Source organism: Antrostomus carolinensis, unplaced genomic scaffold, assembly GCF_000700745.2.
Source record: "Antrostomus carolinensis isolate BGI_N321 unplaced genomic scaffold, ASM70074v2 scaffold6685, whole genome shotgun sequence".
In the NCBI taxonomy this organism is placed as follows: Eukaryota; Metazoa; Chordata; class Aves; order Caprimulgiformes; family Caprimulgidae; genus Antrostomus; species Antrostomus carolinensis.
In genome coordinates, this window is record NW_010315733.1 from 22593 (window position 1) to 46718 (window position 24126).

General features: G+C 37.9%; 1 protein-coding gene across 3 annotated transcripts in view; it reads left to right on the forward strand.

The window, feature by feature from the left end:
- GRM5 (glutamate metabotropic receptor 5) overlaps positions 1 to 23752 on the forward strand; it is a 41786-nt gene extending 18034 nt beyond the window's left edge. Inside the window, exons 4-7 of one of the 3 annotated variants that reach the window (XM_010168049.2) lie at positions 213 to 1152; positions 13659 to 13754; positions 15332 to 15493; positions 22930 to 23752. In XM_010168049.2, coding sequence (XP_010166351.1) covers positions 213 to 1152; positions 13659 to 13754; positions 15332 to 15493; positions 22930 to 23752 — 2021 coding nt within the window. The remainder of the gene's footprint in view (positions 1 to 212; positions 1153 to 13658; positions 13755 to 15331; positions 15494 to 22929) is intronic. The other 2 variants (XM_010168050.2, XM_010168051.2) reach the window with 2 other exon arrangements.
- Positions 23753 to 24126: the final 374 nt, after the last annotated feature.

Sequence of the window (24126 nt, forward strand, 5' to 3'; positions counted from 1 at the left end):
TGTTATATTCCAGATAAAGTGCATTACTGAAATAAGTTATCACTGAAATTTATTTATTGTACCATTATATTAACATAATCTTAGCCTGCAATGATTATAATGGCACCTTCCTGAAAGACAAAAAGGAGAGAAATATCAGGAAAACTTGTAACTATATCCTTAATGAATCTCACTCCTAGATACTTGCTCACTTTCTTTTTCCTTTCCTCTAGGTTGTGACCTCATCCCAGTCCAGTATCTCAGATGGGGTGATCCTGAACCAATTGCAGCAGTTGTTTTTGCATGTCTGGGTTTGCTGGCCACCTTGTTCGTTACAGCTATATTCATAATGTACCGTGATACTCCAGTGGTCAAATCATCCAGTCGAGAACTTTGCTACATCATTCTAGCTGGCATCTGCTTGGGTTACTTGTGCACTTTCTGTCTCATCGCAAAACCTCAACAGATTTACTGTTACCTTCAACGAATTGGCATCGGCCTTTCCCCAGCTATGAGTTATTCTGCTCTAGTAACTAAAACCAATCGCATTGCAAGAATCCTGGCTGGAAGCAAGAAGAAAATTTGTACAAAGAAACCTAGGTTCATGAGTGCCTGCGCCCAACTGGTTATTGCATTTATCTTGATATGTATACAATTAGGCATAATTGTTGCCCTCTTTATAATGGAGCCACCAGATATAATGCATGACTACCCAAGCATCCGGGAGGTCTACCTGATTTGTAACACCACCAACTTGGGTGTTGTAACTCCCCTTGGATATAATGGATTATTAATTTTGAGTTGCACCTTTTATGCATTTAAGACAAGAAATGTCCCAGCTAATTTCAATGAAGCAAAATATATTGCCTTTACAATGTATACCACCTGCATCATTTGGCTGGCTTTTGTGCCAATATATTTTGGAAGCAACTACAAGATAATCACCATGTGTTTCTCAGTGAGTCTGAGTGCCACGGTGGCTCTCGGCTGTATGTTTGTGCCCAAGGTCTATATCATCCTTGCTAAGCCTGAAAGAAATGTACGCAGCGCATTCACCACCTCAACTGTGGTTCGCATGCACGTAGGGGATGGAAAGTCATCTTCAGCCGCAAGCCGCTCAAGCAGCCTGGTGAACCTGTGGAAAAGAAGGGGATCCTCTGGTGAAACCCTTAGGTAAAGTTTGCTAATGTGGGAGCGTGGGGAAGCAATTACAATCTTCTGAGAGTTACTAATAGTGGAAGGACAAAGGGAAATATATTAATTCCCTTCGCCTCTGCACTGGGAGAGGAGTGAGTCCTCTCTCCCACATTTGTAACAGTTTTGGGTTTGATTTATTTAAAACGTTGTGAGAAAACAGGGGACAGAGCAATGGACAAACAATGACAAGGCTGAAGTACTGGCTGTGTCAATTGCACACTTAATGTAGGGAAGGAAATAAGATCTTAGGAGAAAAAACAATGGAACAAGAAATATAACTCACTGCCTTGTCCTGAATGCACCCATGTACAATCTCCTTCCCTTAAATGAATTGCATAGTCTCTTTGTTTTGCCTCTAGTCACGGTAGTAAGACAACAGGGTTGCTGCTGGTGCTACACTATCAAGGCAGAGTAATAAACACAAGTGGCATTGTGAGCAGCCACTCTCAGGCATCTGAGAATTTATTTCATATAACTCTTCTGTTATACCTTTTATCTCTTATTTCCTTGGTTTTCCTTTCTTGTATTATCTCTTCCTCTTTTCTTTCTTTCTGTCCTCATCTATCTTTTCTTCTATACTTTTCTTGATACCTTTTTCTATATTAATCCTCCTAACTCCATCAAATTCAGATGCTCACAGGCCCCGCTCTTGATACCCTTCCTGCCATTGAACAGATACTCCCTTGCGAGATATTTCTTTGTTTCTTCCCAAGAAATTATTTTAATTCAGTGATCATGAAGACAACTTGTATGTTCAATGTATAAAAATTACAGCAAGCAAACACTGAAAAAAAAAAGGAGAGCTCTGAAGTGGAAATACTGTCCTGCTTCATAGACAGAGTGTGTAGAAGTGCACCCAGCCCAGTGGTTCATTTTCATCTTTTTATCCCCTTCACTTTTGCTATGGGTGCTATGGGGATGATTTAGGTTATTTAACTGCTGTCATAAACAAAGAATTCTGCCTGTATGAAAGTGCAGAGGAAAAGTTTTGTCATTCCTCAGTGATATATGTCTATCCTGGAAGTGACAAGTGGAGAGATTTTCCTCCTCACTGAAACACACATGGATTTTAGGATTGATAATATGAATATTTCCAGACATGCCATCATTCACAACTGGAGTTGTCATGGAATGATGGCAATTTGTACTTCCTTTTTTGTGTGAATCACAATTTAGACTCGAGGGACAATTGTTTTAGTAATACCTGCAGGATAGATTACACCAAAGTGATGATTTGTTTCTGTCAGATTATTACTAATGCTTTTCTTCCAGTGACTTTGAATTGGTACGAAATAGCCAGTCTGTCACAAGATATTTTATACCTATGATCAGTTAATGATGGTGTCTTCCAGTTTCTTTCCAGGTGCAGAGTAGGATGTTGTTTTCAGATGATAACTCCTTTATTAGCTTAAGTGATGGTTGCCTGAAATGTCCTTTTCTACAGTCTGTCTATATTCCTGAATGACCTGAGGTGATCAGGTTGGAAGGCCTATAACAACTTCTGGGCCAGATAAAAGAGACATTCTTCACAATATGTCCTCAATAGGAGACCATTCTTCTTTTTTGAGATCATTATTGTTTTCCCTCACTTTTGCTTCAGAGCTTATTTGACATCGCACAACTTTTTTCTCAACAAGATGAAGTTATAGATGATGGGAAGGTCTTGGGCTTGGGAAGGATTTGTCTCTCATCTGTTAAGGCCCAGTTTTGAAAGATATTGCTCTAAAATCTTTGTTTTGTTCTGAAAAGTAAGGAGTATACCCTGTTATTAAATATCTTAAAAGACAAGATGTATTTTCTTCTTTTTGAGGACTCTGTTTTCATTTCTTTATATTTCTCAATGTGTAGATAACACCTGCAGTAGAGAGCTATTAGCAGAATGTAACAGAACATCATCATCTGTGACTTATTTTTCAATAGCACTGTCTTGGAAATGTCTTCAATCTTGCAGAACATTGATATTGCCCAATATGTGAGTGCAGGAATTAAAAAAGCAGCACAAAGCTGATATATTGTCATATTTGCCTAGGTATAAAGAACTCAAAAAATTAATTTGAAACTTGGAGAAAATATTTTGTGTCTTCAGTAGTGTTCATCAACACATAAAACTCCAACAAAGAAGGTACTCCTAATGCATATGTTTGAATCCTCAGCTGGTTAAACTGTGGTGGTGCCAGTGCAATGCTCAGTCAATGTGTGCCTGAAGGGTCTGGGAATCCAAGACCAAATTGATTCCAACAATCATGAGAAATTCTCTCTAATCAATAACTATTTGGTTGCATGAAAGAAAATAAAAAAGAGTCCTGAAATGTACTGAGTAAATTTAAAATGCTGCTCAGGACTTCACCTATGCCTGATATAATCTCCAAGATAGAGGAGAAAACCACTTTCAGCTTCAATTCTGCTTGCTGTGGAGCATAAGCAACCAGAGTCTGACCATTTTCCTTAATATTCAAACCTTTCTTTAAAAAAATCTTATTGCACAAAGTAATATGTTTCAAGGTATTATTCAGTGCAATGCTCAAAAGCTTGTTGGGATGGTTATTCAAGCAAACAATGAAGTACTCACAATCAAAGGAAATATGCACTAGAGCTACATGGCATTATTTAAATAGCTTAGAGGGGTTTTATTTAAAAGAGAGTGAGTCACTGTTGAATTTTAAAGAAACATGTTATTTAAGTCACCAGTGCATAGAGGGGTCCCTATCATTAACATTTTGCTTCTTGACACTAATTTATAGCACAGTGTAGTATTGCATCAAATCATTGTTAAACAGATAATGCCAATGCTCCATTCAGAGCTTTCACATCAGCTGCAAAATGACAGATAACAAGACTGCTTTTGCCTAAATAAAGGAATGCATCTGTTAGAGTCCTAAATGACTTTTTGCATGGGGTGTACTTCAATTAAGAAAACTCAGTCAAGCTGTGGAATGTGTTGGAATGAATCTTCATATACTGAAATATGTAGAAAGAGAGAGTAAAACTATTCATTGCCTAATGAAATGAAAACCATTTCTTGTAGGCTATTGTGATTCAGCAGTACTCATAAAAATATATTCCACATTTAAAAGTAGGGCTAACAAACCAGATATTATCAGAAGCAACTCCACAAAGAAGAATGCTGAACACTACAAAGTTGGAGTCAAAACCACACAACCCGTGCAGAGAGGCCTCTGGACCTTGTGATTTCATTTATCTTACCAGTTGATTTCATAGGGACAAGGAAGGCCATAAATAAATCTAGTCAATCTTACCTTAAGGTCTCAGGAACATATGCTATGCAACCCTTTTGCAAGATTCAAAAATATAGGGCTAATTTATGTTCTCCTCATTCTCAAATAACTCTGAATCCCATATAAGATAAGGACTGTATTTTTCTGCTACAAGAGCTGCTGTATTTCTAAACAGGACTGCACACTAAAGTCTCAGTCATGCTACCCTGGCCTGGGATATAGAACAGATGTTCTAAAGTAAACATAAATTGTGGCTTTCAAAACAAATGAACTATTTATTTGGTTTTTAATGTATTTTCTTGCCTTATTAAGAGGTTTTTCTGCCACTATATGATTGCAGAACTGGGCATTGCTCCATATATATCTGCAGAAGCAATAGGACTGACAACTTTCATTCAGGAGTGGGGATCCCTTGCTCTAGTGAGCCAACACTCACTCTGAGGTGAACCACATAATTTTTATTGTATAAATCACTATTAATTTGTTTTATCTTACTGAATTTAGACCAAGATACTCACACATCCACCTAAGAATCAGGTGCCATTTAGAAGCACTTTTTTCTCCTTCTGAAGTGCTACACTGGTGCGGTAATAGCAGCTTGAGGAAACAAGTGCCTGCCGTGCACAGGCATCAGAAAAAGCATTCAGGTGTCCAGGCTCATGTGCTGTTAAATGCCATTCCTTGTTCCTATGAGGAAAACATGAGAAGCAAGGTAGATTTTTCCACTGGACTGGATTCAGTCCTGGACCACCAGTGGTTATAATTAGTGTTTACATCAGACAGTCCCAAACTGTGCCATAATGAAATATTTTTGAAACAAGTGTCTACCATCACACTGTGTGCCCTGTTTTCTTCAAGAAATAGCTGTTTTTCCACCTTATCTATTCTCTCCCTTCTTATGACTGACTATATATTTTTCATTACAATTCAAACAGGAGCTATTTTGATCCACAAGATAAGAAAAATATGCTTGGATCAGCCTAGAAGCTGCCATTCATGATTTAAAAATATTGCAGTCTAATTATCATAGCATACATCAACATGTCATATCTCAGCATCAAAACCTTGCGATTATTTTTTTCACAAGCCTGAATTGAAATTTCTCCAAAAAACCCACCCTTTTTTTCTCAGGAAAATTTTTTAACATTCCTTTTAACTCTGAATCTGATTGAAAACCATTTAAAGCACTAAAAACACAAGTGAAGAGAAAATTTCAGGCTTCAACTAACCTGAGCAATCTTAGCTGTTACAAATTCTTCAAGGTCTGACTACTGCTATGTTTCATTATCAGGAAAGCCCCAGGAAGACATTGATTTTTCAGACAAATGGGAATCTCCATCAGAATAAACCTCTGCCACTGTTACACACACCATGCCAAGGGACTCCAAGATGCAGTCCATGCAATTCCCATTGCCCAGATACCAAATTTTGACTTGTTGAAAACCACATCCAGGAATAAGTGGATAAATTTGAAGCCATGGCTATCAAACTGTAATCAAACATTTTTAGAATATGTATGTGTGTGTTATCAGCATGAGGATTTCAGATGTAAATATGAGAGATTCAGATTCCCCATGCCTCAGGAAGATAAGTTGCTTGAGAAACAAAACAGGGTTGTTATTTGACATGGAGCTTTCAGTCCTGTAAAGAAGACAGAGTACAAGAAAAATTTGAGAACTTTTGTGGAAAGCTGGAGCTGGCTTACATTCCTCACTTGTACCCCCATTGAGAAAGATACTGATTGTGAGTTTATGCCACAATATATTCTATTGGGACACATTTCTTATAGTACAAGTGCCAATTTTTTCCTCATTTATATGCAGCTTGAACAATTTCTTTGACACATTTTGAGTGATGATAAAAGAACACCACATTTCTCTTCCAAAATAATTTGTAAAAACTTTTTACTTAAAAGAATTTTTCAGGGCATGAGTTATAGGTTCATACTCACAATTTTCACAACCAAAGGGCTGAGATACTCTTGATGATCCGATTGGTCACGGGGTACACTAAGACTAACACTCTAACAGGTCCTTTGCCTGGCAAAACAAGGGAAAATACAACTTTCCCAATCCATAGAATAACAGTCACAAACTTCACAAAAATCATTGGTTCTGCATTTTCTGCAGGGAGTTGCACTGGTTTACTCATAGAAACATGAAACTGAATATAGAAGAGGTTCTAACCTCACAATATGGAGGTCAAAACTGGTGTATCACCTCTCGTACAGAGTTATATCAGCATGGATTGTTTTCCTACAGGAGCCTATTGGAGCCATTCTCTCTGGTATAAATAAACACTGATTGGAAAAGGTAGAGAGATTCTCTAGCCTGGTGAAAAGAACAATGATTTTTAATGGCAGACAATGGCAGAGGAAAAATTCCAGCCTGAGTCTCTGGTACCCCACAAGTGCCCCATCCATTAGGCTTTTATATTAACTTTACACTAACAAAGCTTTAAAATTCTGGTTTTATTTCACTGGGAAAAAAAAAAAAAATAAAGGACATTATTTGAAACCCTGAAATTTTATAGAATAGACAAAAAAATTATTGGTGACTTTTATTTTTTTAAATCAACTTTTGTGTGTACGGAGGGCTAACGAGGGGATTATCAAAGAACAGGACACAAGAATTAATGCTTAAGAAATGACTGGCACCATCCTTGAACTGTAGCAGTGACCAGCTTTTAGCCATTGCTCATTTCAGTGCAATAAATCCTAGTGGAAGCTGAAAAATGGAAGTGCTGCACAAAACAGGACCAGATATTACACAGAATCACAGAATCACAGAATGTTGGGGATTGGAAGGGACCTCGAAAGATCATCTAGTCCAATCCCCCTGCCGGAGCAGGAACCTAAACAATTTTACACAGGAAGGCGTCCAGGCGGGGCTTGAATGTCTCCAGAGAAGGAGACTCCACAACCTCCCTGGGCAGCCTGTTCCAGTGCTCCATCACCCTCACTGTAAAGTAGTTTTTTCTCAAGTTTAAGCAGAACCTCCTGTGTTCCAGCTCACACCCATTGCCCCTTGTCCTATCGTTGGGCATCACTGAGAAGAGCCTGGCTCCATCCTCATGACATTCGCCCTTAACATATTTGTAAACATTAATGAGGTCTCCCCTCAGTCTCCTCTTTTCCAAGCTAAAGAGACCCAGCTCCCTCAGCCTTTCCTCATAAGGGAGATGCTCCACTCCCTTAATCATCTTCGTGGCTCTGCGCTGGACTCTCTCAAGCAGTTCCCATATTACTGTAAGGCGAACGATGTCACTGAGAAATCAACATGTATCAAAAAATAAGTTCATTTCTACAGATGCTGTTTAAGGTGAGCATTGACTACGAATTGCACGAAAGTGCTTAAATGGTTTTGTACTACGATATGATGGCAAAGAACTGAGGAGTAAGTTTCTTACATAACGTAATGTCATTAGAGCAGGTAACAATATACATGAGGTGAAAGTTTGTCTCAATGGGTATTGTCCTTATTTAAAAAAAAAATCTAGCCATAGTGATACAACAAGATATTACTTGTTTACTTCATAGCCTTGCAAGAAAAGAATTTTGACACATGCAGGAAAAGATATTTGACTCTTCACAAGAAGTCATTATCCTTTTGACTGATTAGTCTGCATTCATTAATGAATTACTTCTCAAATGGATCATTTGGAGCTATTTTAATCTAATACACTACAAAAATTTAGATTGAGAGATTACTGAATGGTTTGAGTCCTTCATTTTCCCTATATATTTAGACTTGTCTTTTTGGACAAGGTTGATACTGTGTTTAATTAAACTTTAAATATTGTGAAATGACTAAAGAATATTTTATGAAACTTAGTGAACGATATTAGGTCTGAAAAAAATTGATAAATTTCTGCTAAAACATTCCATCTGTACAATAGATAGATATTCAGAAATGCCCCGATTAAAATGTTTTTTAATTTGTGTACAGTGTTAGTGTTCTTTTGAATTTTTCCTCAAATTAAATTTAATTAAAATACTCTTTGATTATTTTATATAAATTTTTTGGCTGCATTAAATGAACACACTTATTCAAGCCTAATTTTTTGAATTATTTATATTACTAAGACAGTGTTCCCATCGTTTTGTACCAAATATCATAGCTCAACTGTGCAAATTAAAATACGTTGTAAACAGTTCTCTGCCTACTGTTGCACAAATATACTCTAGATCACAAAATACAGTCCTGCTAGTGTACTACAAAAAAGAAAAGAAAGGAATAGTGAAGACTGGACTCAGTAGTTTGATATTTTTTTAGAAGAAGAAAGATGTGAAGAGTTTTTTATTTTTTTAACATCAGTATCTACCTCTTTTACCTTTTTTTTTAATTCTCAAGCCTGTTTCCCAAAATTCTGGTGACAAATAAATTCCACTATATATATCAGTATTGTCCTTGCCAATCATGCTGAAGAGCACTGAGACAAGCCATGCGGATGGTCTCATGTCCATTAACATGCATGATGTAGATCCTGTTGTAAACTACCATCTGACCTGAGCACAGGTTTGTCTATCAAATGAACTTCTCGTTCTTTCCAGAGAAAGCTTTGATATGAACTGGCATTGTAATTAATTTAACGAAAAGAAGACTAGGACATCCACCCTCCTTCAAAGGTCCAAACAAGACATGAGCCAGTTTGCCACTATGGAAATACCTGTATGAATTATAAAGAGTAGTATTTATACTTGAATACTGAAAGGTGGTGTGGACTGGTACAAGACGAGGAATTTCAGCTGACTTAGAACTGTATTTGATTACAGATTCTTTTTATAACTGTGATTGAAAATCAAGGCAGGTGTCTGCCAAAATATATAAATACAAAACTCTCTTTTTAATTTGTTGTAGTTTTGATTATAGCATTATATATTGCAGTGATTATCTGATCCGCTGTCATTTTACAGTCCACTATCCAACAAGGAAATAGCAGAAAAAGAAAGGTTAAAAATCTAATAAACAAACACTAAAGGTGAAAAACATTAGAAAACAGAATTAATATATTAAATATATAGCATAGCATAACAAATCCAGGTAATAAAAAGTCTCAGAAAAGAAAAACTTGTTTCTTATAAGTCAGTAAAACTGAAAAATATGTTAAACTTGATGTCAAGGTAAGGCATTGCAAAGCAGGCCCCCATCCATCCATTTCATAAATCTAGAGACATTTTGAACATTTAAAATGATTCAGAGCAAATGAGATGTACCTTCCCTGTTCAGCATAATGAAGGAAATAATTAATAAAGTAATGAGACCTTCCTATGGCATCTCTAGTTATGTATACATGAAGAAGAGAGGACAGAAGTTCAGCATAGTGAATAGAATGGGGAGAACAAGAAGTCTTGTGCAAATAAGACCCTGCTGTACAAAAATCCTATACAATTGTTTGCTCAGCATTTCAGAAATACCTTTTCTGGAAGAAGGTAAATAAGCATATTGGTAATATTTTGATATCCATCTAATCTTCCCTTAAGCCAGTATAATGCTTTGTATATAATTCCATCAAAAATGTCATTTTAATTTACCAGCTGCAATTACATATGATTGCTTAATTAGAATAATCTGTAAAAAAAAGAAAAAGATTATGCTGCACTTGAAAAAAATTTAAATTAGGAGTTTGGCTTTAAAGTAGTTTTGCTTGCTGCAATTGTGCTATTAAGAAAACAATATTTATATGTTGATTTTTTTTTTTAAAGGAACAAAAAGTGCCATGCTTAATAATATATAATTTATTTTAGCCATTATGTAAATGGGAAAATGTCACACAATAAGCTGAAACCCCTTTAAAAGTGTTCAGTGCAATGTGATGCAATGTCAAGAGAGCGTGATCAATCTCACAGAACTGTTGATTCTCGAGAACATACTATGTTTGCAGTTCAAAGCAACTCCTACAGTAACAACATTAAATATTTTTCATATTTCATTCTTTACCATTTATGCAGAAGTCTTCATACACATATTGTCTTACCTAGTCTAAAGGTCAGCCTTAACTCTGCTGCTATGAAATGGAAGCTTTTCCTAATTGCTTAATATCAAGTAACATTGCCGGTGAAAAATATTACTTCTATGTAAGATCTGACAATTAAAATATATAACTGAGTCTGGAAATGTGGATAGTTTTGTAACATTCAGCAATCTGTCCAAGTTCCAGGTATAACCACACTGAAAAGACTCTGTAAAAATAATGGAAAGCAAAAAGTCAGTATTTCATCAATACACTCTAAAGCTTTCTAAATCCCCTCTCCTGTCTTCTCTCCTCTTTTTTCCTCCCTACATTAATTTTATCTTTCAGGGCTTAAAAAAAGTTTTTCTTCACATTTATTCCAAAATAGCCAAAATGAGAGATTTGGAGTTGAAATAATAGATATTACCTGCTTTGATTACTATTAACTTGTGGGAAAAAGCTTGATTCAAAGAGTCTCAGACACGTAATACCATTTTCAATATCTCAAATCAAAAATTTGAATCCTATTAAATAACAAGAATCCTAGTAATTAATCACTGCCATGCTGAATTTAAGTCCCCAAAGCACGATTAGCCATTGCCCTCCAATGAGATTTGGCTCTAAAATCTCTCTCCTCTTAAGTGTTTCCGTGGAAACATCACTTTTTCCACCCTTGCAAGGTACAGTTTCATCAGGATGTTAGTCCTGTGTTGATTAGAGCTACTCTGTTCCTCTGGGGTTAACAGTGCCAAGTACGCATCTGATGCTCAATAATTAATAACATTTTTGAACATCAGTATGAGATTGCATTTGAAATGTGGACTGATGACAGCTCTCAAATTCCAACACAGCAAATTACTTTTGCTTTGCATTGCATTAAAAAAACCAAAGATATTCTGAGATATCTTTTAGTTAGTTAAACTTTTTACTGAAAAAGGAGAGAGAAAAAAATCTTATGTCTAAGAGTAAAAACCAGTTTCCAGTTGCTGGGATGGTTTTTTTTTCAGAGGACAGGTTGTCTGAAACAACTACTTTTGACTATTGCAAGCACTTATCTTTTTGGTAGTCCTTCTCAACCGGTGTAGTGTGGATATTTTAACAAAATCTGTGTACTACAACCCACATTCTCCCCGTAGACTGCTTTTCAAGGATTAGACTAAGTCTTTGACCAAACTATACACATTTTCTAGGTCTAGTCCACAAACATCCTTCAGATAGAGGATATACTACCATATGGAATGAACTGCTGGTCAAGGTATCCAAGACCTTCTGCATGGAAAACAGGAGAGAGCAGAGGCAGGAGGGGCCATAAGCACACCTGGGCCTCACTCTAATATGAAGTCACGACCACCAGGATACCAGCACCTGGTTCACAGTAGTCTCTCTCTGACTTCCACAGCAGTGAAATTCATTATAACAACTGGGGAATGGGTGATTTGGGAGGTTTCTTTATGTGGGTCACATGCATTCTAACCAGGGGCTCTTCAGGATGGATGGGGTTATCAAGGACACTTACCTCTTGTTTCCTTCTGTTAGCTACTTTTTAGTATTCAGCTTACTATGAGTATTTACACTCTCCAAATTCCTTCTCTTAGTCTTGAATTTTTCTCTTGTCAGGCACATAGTATCTCTTTTGATTATCGGGTCTAAATGTAACTGTGTCTCCTTCCTGCTCTTCCTAAACTCTACTTTCTTTGATGTCTAACACTTTCACCTCAACTTTATTTCCTTTCCTATGAGGTTTCTACACATTCTTTTCTCTTTGCTTTTTCTCTCTGGCTACCCCAATTGAATTTGTGTGATCCAGTTTGACTTCCTTTGTATTTTTCAGTGAATTTATCTACTCTCTAAGCCCCTCCACTTTTTCCTCTGCTCTAGGAATCGACTTCCATTTAATATGTATGTGTCCTGCGAGAGCTTCATGCCTATCTGGGAGCACTACATATACCACACTCTGGATTGCCTGACTACCAAGGGGTAGTCAGCCTGCAAAGCTCCTGTTGTTCCTCCTTTCAGTAAGGTTATAATTTGTAAATGAAAGGATTTCTCTGCACTAAGCACACCGCATTTTACTCTCTCCAGTTCACTCTCAGATTCACTAAGCTTCTTTCTCAGTTATTTATGCCATATACACTGCTTCTGAGGACCTATTACACTGCCTCACTTTGTGTGTATTTGGGTTATTTCTCTTTTACAGTGTTGTTCTCTTCAAGGTACCTTTTGTTATCTAGATGAGGTTAATGTACAAGCAATAAATAAGTCATTTATTCTGTAATGTTAGCAGTGTTAAAATGTTCAAGCTTCCCCACAGAAAGGTGTTAAATATCCACAATGCAGCTCATTGCATACAGGAACTGGATACCGCAAACTCTTTGAGAAGACATCTGCAGACATTTCGCCTGAATTTTGTTTAAGGCATTTAAATAGGTATTTCAACACCTAGCACAAGAATTTGTACAATTAGGGTGAAATTCACCACTGGGAAGAGAGCCAGTGTAAGACCTCTTCAACGCTCACATCCCAGTTCAGTGCTCAGAGAGTAAATGATGACCAGGTCTTACTCTGGTATCCTATCCAGTAATTAATCAGATCCTCAAGTGTTAAACTGCTTATCCAAGTGAATGTTTCATCCAAGTGCAAGGTATGGTGTTTGAAACATTTAAAGTACTGCATTGTGCTCTTGGATTGGGATTGATTTCACTTGACTTTATGTCAGCAAGTCATCTAGCCTCCTTTTATTGCTAAAGGAGAGGGGAAAACCCATTCATGACATGAAATGTGAGCCCAGCCAAATTTTATCCGAGCAATCAACTACACTGGTGCTTGCTTTGACAAGAAGAGAAACAAGTCAAGTGTTACAGAGATGGATAATCAGAGAAAAAGATTAAGTTAGGATTGAGAATGTGGCTAACAGCTGATTTCTCACTGATCCTTAATTTAGATAGTTTCCCTTAAACTGTTTAGCCAAACATTTTAGTTTAACTCAAAAAAAAAAAAAAATTAAAGAGAAAAGGTTAGCATGTTATTTATTCTGAATATTTTTTCGCTCCCCCTCTCTCTCTATATATATAAAAAGAAAATTGTGAGCACCTTTCCTGCATAGCCCTGTTTGCTTTAGCATAGGTCTGGGGTTTTATGCAGTTATCCCACCACTCCCATGGCTGCTTTGCACTAAACCCCACCACTGCCACAGTAGTGTTCATGTGCACGGCCCTTTGCACAGCAGCTGTCACAGAAAGCTGAGCACACAATCACTTCTTTCTGTTTGCTCCTGTTGTTGTCGTGATTTATTAGGTACAAAGGCAGGAGACTGGCCCCGCACAAGTCGGAAATAGAGTGTTTCACCCCAAAAGGGAGTATGGGGAATGGTGGGAGAGCTACAATGACCAGGTAAGCAAACAGCAAGTGGCCTTAGAGCAGTGTAATATGTCTGTGAACAAGAGGAGCAGCCCTGGGACAATGCCAGGCCAGATCCTCTGTCTGTAATTCCTGTGCATCCCATACAGTATGTTCAGAAAAGAAAAAGAAAAAAGAAAACTTGTGGCCACTGCTGATTTCTATGTTCCATCTGACCACCAAAAAAAACCTGCACCGTGTTCATTCAAGTGATCTGAACCACGTGTCCTGTGTGATGTTGTTGTAATATGGTGCTTTGGGGAGGAGAAATCTTATACCTGACTCATTAAGTAGAAGAGATGAAGAAAGACAGCATTCAAACTTGGAGTAAGCAGCTCCAGAACTCCTCTGGAGAGGTGGTCCTATTACATATTAGGGTTACATTAGGTCTAATCAAAAAAGCTTTTAAAAAGAACAAAGGAAAACTGATTGATGAAAACATTTTCAATTTGAAAATGTTGATTCTTCTCAATCAAGATATCTTGTGGGAAAGTGCTGAGTTTTACAGTGGTTTTAAGGAAAGATTTAAGCTCATTTAAAATAGAGTTCAGAACATATTTTTCATAACTTTATCCATTTAATTTAGATATTTATTTTCAATTTTGGTTTGGCCATTATATATTGCATTACATTATACACAATGTTATAATTTAATGAACAGCAAATATTTTTTTTTTTTTTTCAGTGTTACGGGGATGAACTGTTTCAATATAACCATTTTGATTTTTTTTTTTTTTTATTGAAATATTTCAAGCTATTTAATTCTGTGGAATACTTGGAGATTTCAGCTATTCATCTCATTTTGAGTTCAGTCAGATTTCCAAATGTTGAACTCTCCCATAGGACAAAAAAATCCATTTCTCCAGACATCTCTATTAATAAATGAACAAGCCACATGTGACACAGATGGCTATAAATCTTTCATAAAACTACTCTCAATAAGCATTGTATCATTGTGTTACATGCTACTACAAGTTGGAAGGGTTTTTTTTATCATTTATTAAAAAAATCTACTCATTCCTTATTGACACCTGTAAGGTATTTATAAAAGTAACCTTAGAGCACAATATGACCAAATTATACCTTTACTTTTCCCACGTGTTACATTACAGATGATTTTTATCTTTGCAAGAAGGTGTTCAGTGAAACACTTGCACAGTGTAATGTTCCCCTTGTGTACAACAATATTCACTCACATGCATAAGGCTATCAGCTATAACACCACATAGCACACACCTGGGGGACCCCTGTTGTTTAAATAACATCAGGAATATTGTCGCTGAGTGTTGTACAAAACACACCTGTTCTTTTTTGTCAGATGGGATTCTGTTTCTTGTCTATGTGTTGTCTGGATTTATTTTTATTTTTTTTTCTACATTGCATTGTCTTCAGTGATATTTATTCTTCATTTAAAAGCTATCTGGAGTCACTATATAAGAGAAGTCTGAAGAGAAGAAAAGTACCTGTAAATGTCAAACCACTGTATTTTGTCGTACAGTATTCAGCTCTGTTTTGCCTGGCCATATATATACACTTGAAAAACTTCTTTTTTATATTTTGTATCTTCACAGTGAGGAATCTGTTTGCATTCCAGACTGTAATCGATCTGAGTCAAGTAGAGAGGAGAAAAAGGTTCCTGTTAAAGAGGATGCCCTAGCAGTCAAAAAGACTGGAAACTGTGTCAGTCTAATAGTTCCACAGCAAGACTGTCAGCTGCGAGACCTACTCAAACAGTTAAGAACACCTGCTGCTTAACAGACAGTGCAATTGCATTTGATGGCTGTGTTTTGTTGTCTCCAGCCACAGTGTCCTGGCCAGTGGTCTTGTCAAATATCATGAGCTCAATAGAGTTGCCACTGAATAGCCTGGGAACCTCCCAGAGAGAACGTAGATGTTGCAGAAAGGAAAGTAGGTGCCGTTCTCCTGTCTCAGTAAGTACCAGACAGCGCTAGAAGTCACTAGGATGAAGTGCAGATGGACAAAGAGGTCCCATGATAATGACCAAATCCCACGTACATCCTTTCAGTCTAAAAAATGCTATGCAATTTCATACTGGGAAGTACTGTTCAACTCGTTCTCAAATCCCTTATGCAATATAATTTTTAATTCCAACCATACCGCAGATATTTTTCATATCAGCACCTAAATATCTCTGTATATTAGTTTTTAAAATGTCTTGGGATTTTTCAAGACAAAAAGTGACATAAAAATAGCAGTAATATGTATACTATGTGATGCTTTGTAAGGCTATTTCTGATTAAGAGAAGTTACTACATCTTGCATCACTTGTGAGCATCATTCACATGTATCTGATAAAATCAATGGGGTGTTTTCTGAGGCTTTCAGAAAACAGGCATCATAATGTAATTTTTTTGCATTTTTTGCATCATATTTGCATTTCTGATTTGATTAAATGCAATGATTAAGAAACTGCTTAATAATTCACAAGAATAATTTTTCTGCTGCTAAGTCCCATGTGCATAAATACCTCTATAATTATTTATCAGGCATGCCAAACACCTGAAATTCCTCCAGTTGTATGCTCTTTGCAGAGGATAGAATTCAAAATAACCCTTCAGTCTGTAGATACAACTGGGAGAGTTATTTATTTATTTATTTATTTATTTATTTTCCTTGTACACTGCTTGTGATCCTGATTTCAGGGTCAGGTAAGCTGATGGTTCATTTTTTTCCCAGCTTCCATTTCATATCTTTAGCAAATTATCAGTAAAAAAATGAAAAAAACATGTTGACTAAGCAATGTTGAAAACGTTATAAAGCTTTGTGGAACAGGAAGCAGAACTCACAGTTCAAGAAATAGCATTGTCTTCTCTCCATCCTTCGAAGAGGATGTTCCAGAGATGTGCTTAGAGACACCTGAAGTGACATTTTTCAGATGAAAAGTGAAACCCAACACTAGCTGCCTTAATTAACAATTGCAATGAGGGCACAGTAATAGAGGAAAGAAGTTACATCTGGTATCAAAAAAATTTTTGAATTTTGGGTCATGTTAATAGGCAACCTGAAAATGTTTCATCCAGATGCCAGACACTTCATTTCCCCTTCTAAACAGGCATGCTGCTGAAACAGCTGCCAGCATTAGTGTCGCTGGGAGGTCACTGGCAAAGTTTCTGTCCACCAGCTCTCTCTCACTTTGTGGTTTATTTCATTGTTACACACTAAAGCCATTCATACAAATGTCAGCTGTGATTTTAATGAGGAAAGGAGGTATCAACAGATTACAGTTTGTGAAGTAATATAAATAAATGCCCTTGCTGTTGTTAACAGAAAACAACTCTCTTTGCAAGATAATTGCAAAATACGTTGTTTACTTCTAGAACTTAGGACAGGACAAAATGAATTTCTGCCCTGTATCATTCCTCTTTTGTGTTTTGTTGTTATTTATCTCCACAGAACAAGCAACATGGGAATAATTTAAGCTAAATTACTTGAGTGATGTATCACTAGCAGGCTATTTATGTGTGACAGAATTGGCTGTCGCCCAGGAAAACAATTATATAGATATGTAGAGGTTTCCTTAAAAGCTATTTCAAATGAGAAGAATAATAATATAAACCATTACAGTGGTAGAATGGACCTAGTTTATACACCTTAATGTTCTTGTGTCCAATTTTAGCCAGTCATCCAGGTTGTCCTGCAGTCCCAGGAGAAACAATGAATTCTTCATAAAGGAATACTGGAGTTCACCACTTCAACCATTTACTTAATTCCAGTGTTTATAGCATGTTGCAAGGCACTTGTATTCCTCCAAGGATTAAGAACTTGGGTTGTTACATGCAAAAAGTGTATTGATTGGGGATTGGCACAGGTGACAAGACTAGAGAAACAAAATACACACGTGCCTGTGTTTGCACGCATCACATACACACAGGCAGATCACCCCTTATGAAGAGTCAGTTTTAAATTAGATCTACAGACAGCACACGAATCCTTTTCAGGCAGAGTAATTATATCATTGAGTCTTTAATAGGGTTTCAGCAGGGAACTCCAAAAGGACAACAGCTTCTTACTATTTATTTTGGTTAATTAGAGTTCTCCTTGGCAGAAAGTTGTATGGACTAAGTTAACCACAGAAGTTTATCCTGCTTGCCACTGCCAGCTGCTTCTGTGGGTAAGACAGAAAGACTTCTCCCTTAAAGACAGGAGAAGACTGCCCTTAAGAAACATGCTTGGTCTGCACAGTGTTGGAACAATGACTTAACTACGTCAGCTTCTTAAAAAAGAAGATATTGCTTCAAGTTTGAATGCAACACACTGCTTCAACCACTGAAACATGTAAGCATAACTTTGCTGCCAGTTTTAGCTTGATGAAATTTAAGCCAGTGTTCTGAAATATGAACTTTCATTCATGGACTTATAAATTAAAGAATTATAAATCATTCCTTACTATATTCATGTGGGGACAGGTTGCAAAGAGATCATACAGATCTTCTTCAAGTTCTTGTCCAGTATCTGTTTTCAGTTGTATAATTTCAAATCTGGAATCAATTACTGATATTGGCAAGTATTAGAGAAAAAAGATTCCCTTAAATTGTTGTATTATTCTGTATTGATTCCCCTTGTATTCCAGTTTCCACTGGTTAATGATATGATGTAGTTATGCATCCTAAACTTTCTTAGAAAATTCCATCTTTTTAAACTGATTTTCTTATCTCATTTAAAGATATTAACAAGAGAATAAGTGACTTACTTTCAAATTACATAGGCTTTCAGTAACTGTCCCAATACTGGTCCCTAGGCACTCATCATCAAAATTAATTTTAGCAACTTCATGTAATTAAGAAGGATGGCATCTTTGATAAAATATGAGAGTTTTCAGCTGCTGTGACTGTCATTTCTTCTTCCTATTTTTCATTTCTTCTGCATTTTGAAGGACCTCATGAAACACATTAATATTATCTGGTTAAAGAAACCCTGGTGGCAGAGCTATGCACCATCTCATAGATAATCATACCACAGAGCAAGAAATACTGAAACAAAACTTCTGCTACCTGAACCAAAACAAAAGACAAAGTGATCTATTTTAGACAGTTAAAAAAAAAAAAAAATGTGTAAGGGGAAGGGAACATTTTTCTTAACACCTAAGTGGATAAAAAGTCATTAATATCCCTTATGAATACAGAACAAAAGCTTAAAGACAAAAGTTAAGTGACTCTAAAAAGATTAAGTATGAGAAGAAAATGAGAAATAACACTAATTGCTATTCTGTCACCAAGTGGACAACAATTTGAAATATCAGAGACTTCAAAAGCTCTCGCATTTATGTCACATTCGTTTCTTGCACTTATTATACAATGGTATGCCTAGCAGGCTGGGAAAAAGCCTAGCTGTCGAAATCAAAGCAGCTTTTATTAAAGAGACTGGAGAAACAATTAGTATGACTGGTTCTGAGGAAATCCCTCTCATACATAAAATTGAACATAATTAACCAATAATGAAAGAAAACAAAAAATGTGCCAAGCAAAAGGTTTTGTTTTACAAAACAAAACAAAACAAAACAAAACAAAACAAAACAAACCCCATACTTGCTAACATTTTGGTTTGGAAGTTTTGTCACCGGACTTTGCTTTTCTCCAGATATAACCTGTACTCTGCTTTGCTCTACTCAGTGCAATGTGCCAGCAGAAAAGCAGAGCGGGGTAGAAAAATGTGTATTCAGCCAAACTTAGCAGTAGAATTCCATTGGGAGCTCAAAAGTGTAATTCTGCTGTTCACATGAGAGGAAGGCAAAATCTGTTTGCACGAAAACTCTAAAATTTCATTGACCCATCATGTTTCCCATCATCAAAGTGTCATGGCAGAGCTGGGAATAATAAATGTAAACAATTCGATTAATAGACTTCATCGTCTACGTCTCTGATCTATCTTTATTACTCTATTTTTAAAGTGTGTGCATTGCAGTGGTTTTCAGTTAACATGAGAGAGTAGCAATAAGCAGTTAGAGCAGAATCACAAAGTACTATCATTGGAATTTACCTGTAACCCAGCTTCATACCAATATATGAAAACAAGTGGTGCTCCTTTCACAGAGATGAGAAATGATTGCACACCTCAGTCCAGTGTTGACTTTGTAGTAAGTAGTGCAGCATGATAAAGTGGATAATACGTTTCTGAGATAACAATTCCAATTATTGCTGGGCAAACTACTGGGAATTTAACTACAGGGTTCATTCCTTACTGATAAATTGCTGCTTGCTTCCTATTCTGTTTTTTATATCAAGGAATTTGCAATGGATAATGGTCAAGTCTTTCAGGCTTTTGCACAAAATTTACATTGAGCAGTGGCTGGGTTGCCTTTAGAGCCCTAGGATCTCCATGAGAGCCACTCATGCAGCCTGATTACTCTTGGGCACAGCACAAAGGCAGTAAACAAGTGCATCAACCAAGACTGACCCAAAACCAAACTGTGTTTCAGGGGTGCTGGTGACAGTTGCTCCATTAAAGCTGTAACTGTCAGCTGCCCTTGCCCAGGGCTGGACACATCCCCAGATTTCATCCTTTTCCTTTCCCCAGGCTCCTCAGCATCATACGCCTCCTTAGTAATTTTCTCCTGAACAGTGACCAGGGAAGGAGTGACATGTTCCCTTCACAAGCTCTTCCAATCTGACCTTCAGTCAACTGAAAATGTCTACGTGCATTTAGTGCTCATGTACATGCTTAAAGCCGCAGGGTTTAAATATCTGTGCTAAGCCAGTTCCTGAAGTCAGGAGAGGTGCTATCTCTTTCTTCAGGCAAGAATTTCTATTTGCATTGGCTAATCCCTCATGTTAATGACATTTATTTTGCCTCTGTGGCAGGTAGGTCTTTCACAATTCCCCCTGAGCTCTGACCTCAGCAGAAGTTAAGAGATCTCACCAGGTAGGACAGCCAGGACTGGAACTACACCCTCTCTTTCTCACAGATCAAGGTTAAGAATGCCAGGTCACCCAGCCTCCTGGTCCAGCTCAAACTCTGTATGAACTGGGAGGTGTTGGGATGGTCATCATACCAGAACTAAAGTCAAGATCTTGCCGCCCAAAAGATCCAAATCCTGCTTCTGCTGCTGGCACTGAGCTCCTGCTGAGCTCAGGAGACAGCACGACCAAGGAGCCAGGGCTCTCAAACAGTTCTCAGCACCCACCAAGTACATGTTCCAGTGAGAGGAGCACACAGCCCTCAGAGGCAACAGTTTTCTTCTATAAGGTGTTGGTCCCAGCCACTACTCAGCTCAGAAGCACATTCACAGAGATGCAAAGACTGATCAGTGCTACAGGTTAGATCTTGCTTTTCCTGCTCGCTCTGATTGAGGTACAGCAAAAGGAAGGGATTGTTGGAACAGCGAGTTACAAGCCACCAGCTTTTGTGCCTGGCATTTTAGTAGGTGTATAACAGATAACTTCCAAGATCCAGGTAACAGCCTGGTGATCAACGCAGCAAAGGGGTGAGCCCTTATACACTCATACAAATCATCTTCCAGTCTAGTCTCTATTAAATATCTACTGGTTTATGTTGTGTTTGTCTGCTGGACTCTGTCATGCTGCTTTTGAAGGGGAACGCTGTTGGCATATGTGGTGTTACATGATCCATTGTAATTCCATGTAATGTAATCGTGGATGTGAACCTGCAGGAGGGGTTTGTTTACCCTTAGCACACAACTTATTTTTTAGATGACTGGAAGAGCTACTAAACTGCATGGCAAGCCTCCACATGAAGGCTGGTATAAAGTCATCTGTGTTTAGTAAACTCTATGACTTGCAAACTGTTACATTGCAGGCTAACATGTGTGAGTATATCTATTTCAGGCTTAAAAAGCAAACAAACAAACAAACAACAAATTTGTGATACTGTGCCAGGGTCTCCAATGTGGTTGTCTTTCCAAAAATCCTAAACGGCTGTAGCAAATGTTTTGGAAACCAAAGTGAATTGTTTAAAGTTCTGTTGCATTTTATATATAAATCACGCTTATTTGTATGTGGAGACTATGTTTTTCCTGTTGATGTCATTTTAGAGTCATTGTCTGTTTCAGCTAAGAAATGCTTCTAATGGTCTTTCTTAATTCCGAGAACTATAGGTTAACGTATGTATAAACACCAGCTCATCAGCCTAAGGAAAATGTAAACGAGAAGGAGTGGTTTCATACTATGTGTTTACAAGTGCTGCAGCTGCCTTTTCTTAGGTAGCAAAAGGGGAAAAATAAACGACTTTGATAAAGAGCAGGGTATTATGAGATCTGAAGAGAAATTACCGTAAGAGGACTCATTTTGCAGGAGAGTGGAGCAAAATGATTATTACTGTCTCCAAAGTCAGGTCACCACGAGGAGCTGCTTGTATAGCTTGCCCTTTATTTCTTTGCTACTAATATAGTTTTATTCTCTGAGCTGACCTGCAATTAAAAAAAAAAAAAATTCTTTAAGCTAGTGATTACTAACTTACCAAGTATCTTGATGAAGAAGAGGTCACATGTTAGAACCATCTCTCCACCCACAACCAGTATAGCCCCTTTCTGTGTTGCTCCAGTACTTCCAAGTACCAGTATATAAACAGAATTTTTTCACGGACAAAACAGGTTTTGCTTCTCCATCTCCCAGCCTACACTCCCTGCCCCATACCAGGAATCCACAGCCAGCACCCTCCACCAAGCTCCTTACCAGTGGATGCTCCCATACGAGCCTACATACCTGCCCCACACAACCTAGCCAGTCTCAGTCTCTCACTTATTCCCTTCAAGCATTTACTTCTTCCTCACTCCCCCATGCATCCCTCAGTCCCACAGCCTCCCTTTCTGACACCAATCCAACAGAAAGGAAACCATGAAGCTGCTCCCTCCCCCAAGACAGACACTGTCAATGTCCAAAGGGCAGCAACAGAGGCATCATCAGTGGCCATGAACTAGCACAGAGGAGGTCACAGCTGGATGCAGAAATGGCCTGTGAAATGAGCTGGCACACTCTCCTTGATTTCCTAGAACACATAGGTATAAGTGATAGATATAGACACATCACAATAGATAGAAATAAATATAGATATAGATGATATGGATATAGATGAAGTAACAGTCAGCTTTATGATGAATATAAACTCTGGGACACTACATACCTGTGGCACAGGAACAGTGATTACATTTTTAACTTTGATGCAAGTTACCATCTTATCTCATTTCTGTTTACAGCTCTAACGGGAAATCAGTTTCCTGGGCCCAGAATGAGAAAAGCAGCAGAGGAGCACACCTATGGCAGCGGCTGTCAATCCACATCAACAAAAAAGAGAACCCCAATCAAACTGCAGTGATCAAGCCTTTTCCTAAAAGCACAGATAGTAGCCGACACAGTAGCAGTGCTACATTTCCTGAGGCCAGTGCCAAAACACTTTATGAGGTTTCAGAAGCAGAAGAGCAATACCCAGCTCAGTACCGACCGCAGACTCCCTCTCCTATCAGCACCCTGAGCCACAGAACTGCCTCCGTTAGCCGGACAGAAGATGACGCTCCTACCTTCCAGTCAGAGCCTCCTCAGCGAAGTAGCTCTTCTCAAGGCTCCCTCATGGAGCAGATCAGTAGCGTGGTTACTCGCTTTACAGCCAATATCAGTGAACTGAACTCTATGATGCTTTCAACAGCCACTCCAGGGACAATGGTGGCCACTCCTCTCTGCTCTTCATACCTGATTCCACGGGAAATCCAGCTCCCTACTACAATGACCACATTTGCAGAGATCCAACCTCTTCCTGCCATTGAAGTCAATGGCACTTCGCAGTCAACTAGGAAACCTTCAAATGGCAGCATCAAAGAAGGCACTTCAGAGACCCCTTCAGCCAAGCAAGACCTTGAGGAGTTGGTAGCTTTAACTCCTCCTTCTCCTTTTAGAGACTCCATTGATTCTGGAAGTGCATCGCCCAGCTCTCCAGTTTCCGAATCAGCTCTCTGTATCCCGTCCTCCCCAAAGTATGACACGCTCCTCATCAGAGATTATACTCAAAGTTCTTCTTCGCTGTGAATGTAGTTCAAGACAATGTTGGATCTCAACGACTACAAGCAAGTAGTGAGGTAGTGAGGGGACAACCAAGCCTTCAAGATCTCCAGTGTTTACGAAGATAGAGTGAGAGGCATTGGGTCATCTTGTGAGAAACAGAAAGGAAGAAGAGGAAGTATGTGAGAAGTGGAAACATCAGATTAATTATGCTGTTTTAAAAACAAAATGACTTGTGGCAGATTATTGTGGCCTTAAAAAAACATGGGCTTTTCAGAAACACTGAATCTATTTTTGAGGGCTTATAAGGAGTCTGTTAAATCAGTTACATACCAAGTGCTTTGCTTTAGTATTACAATGAACCGTGTGTACAATATACCGGGTGGGGGGGGAAACTAGAT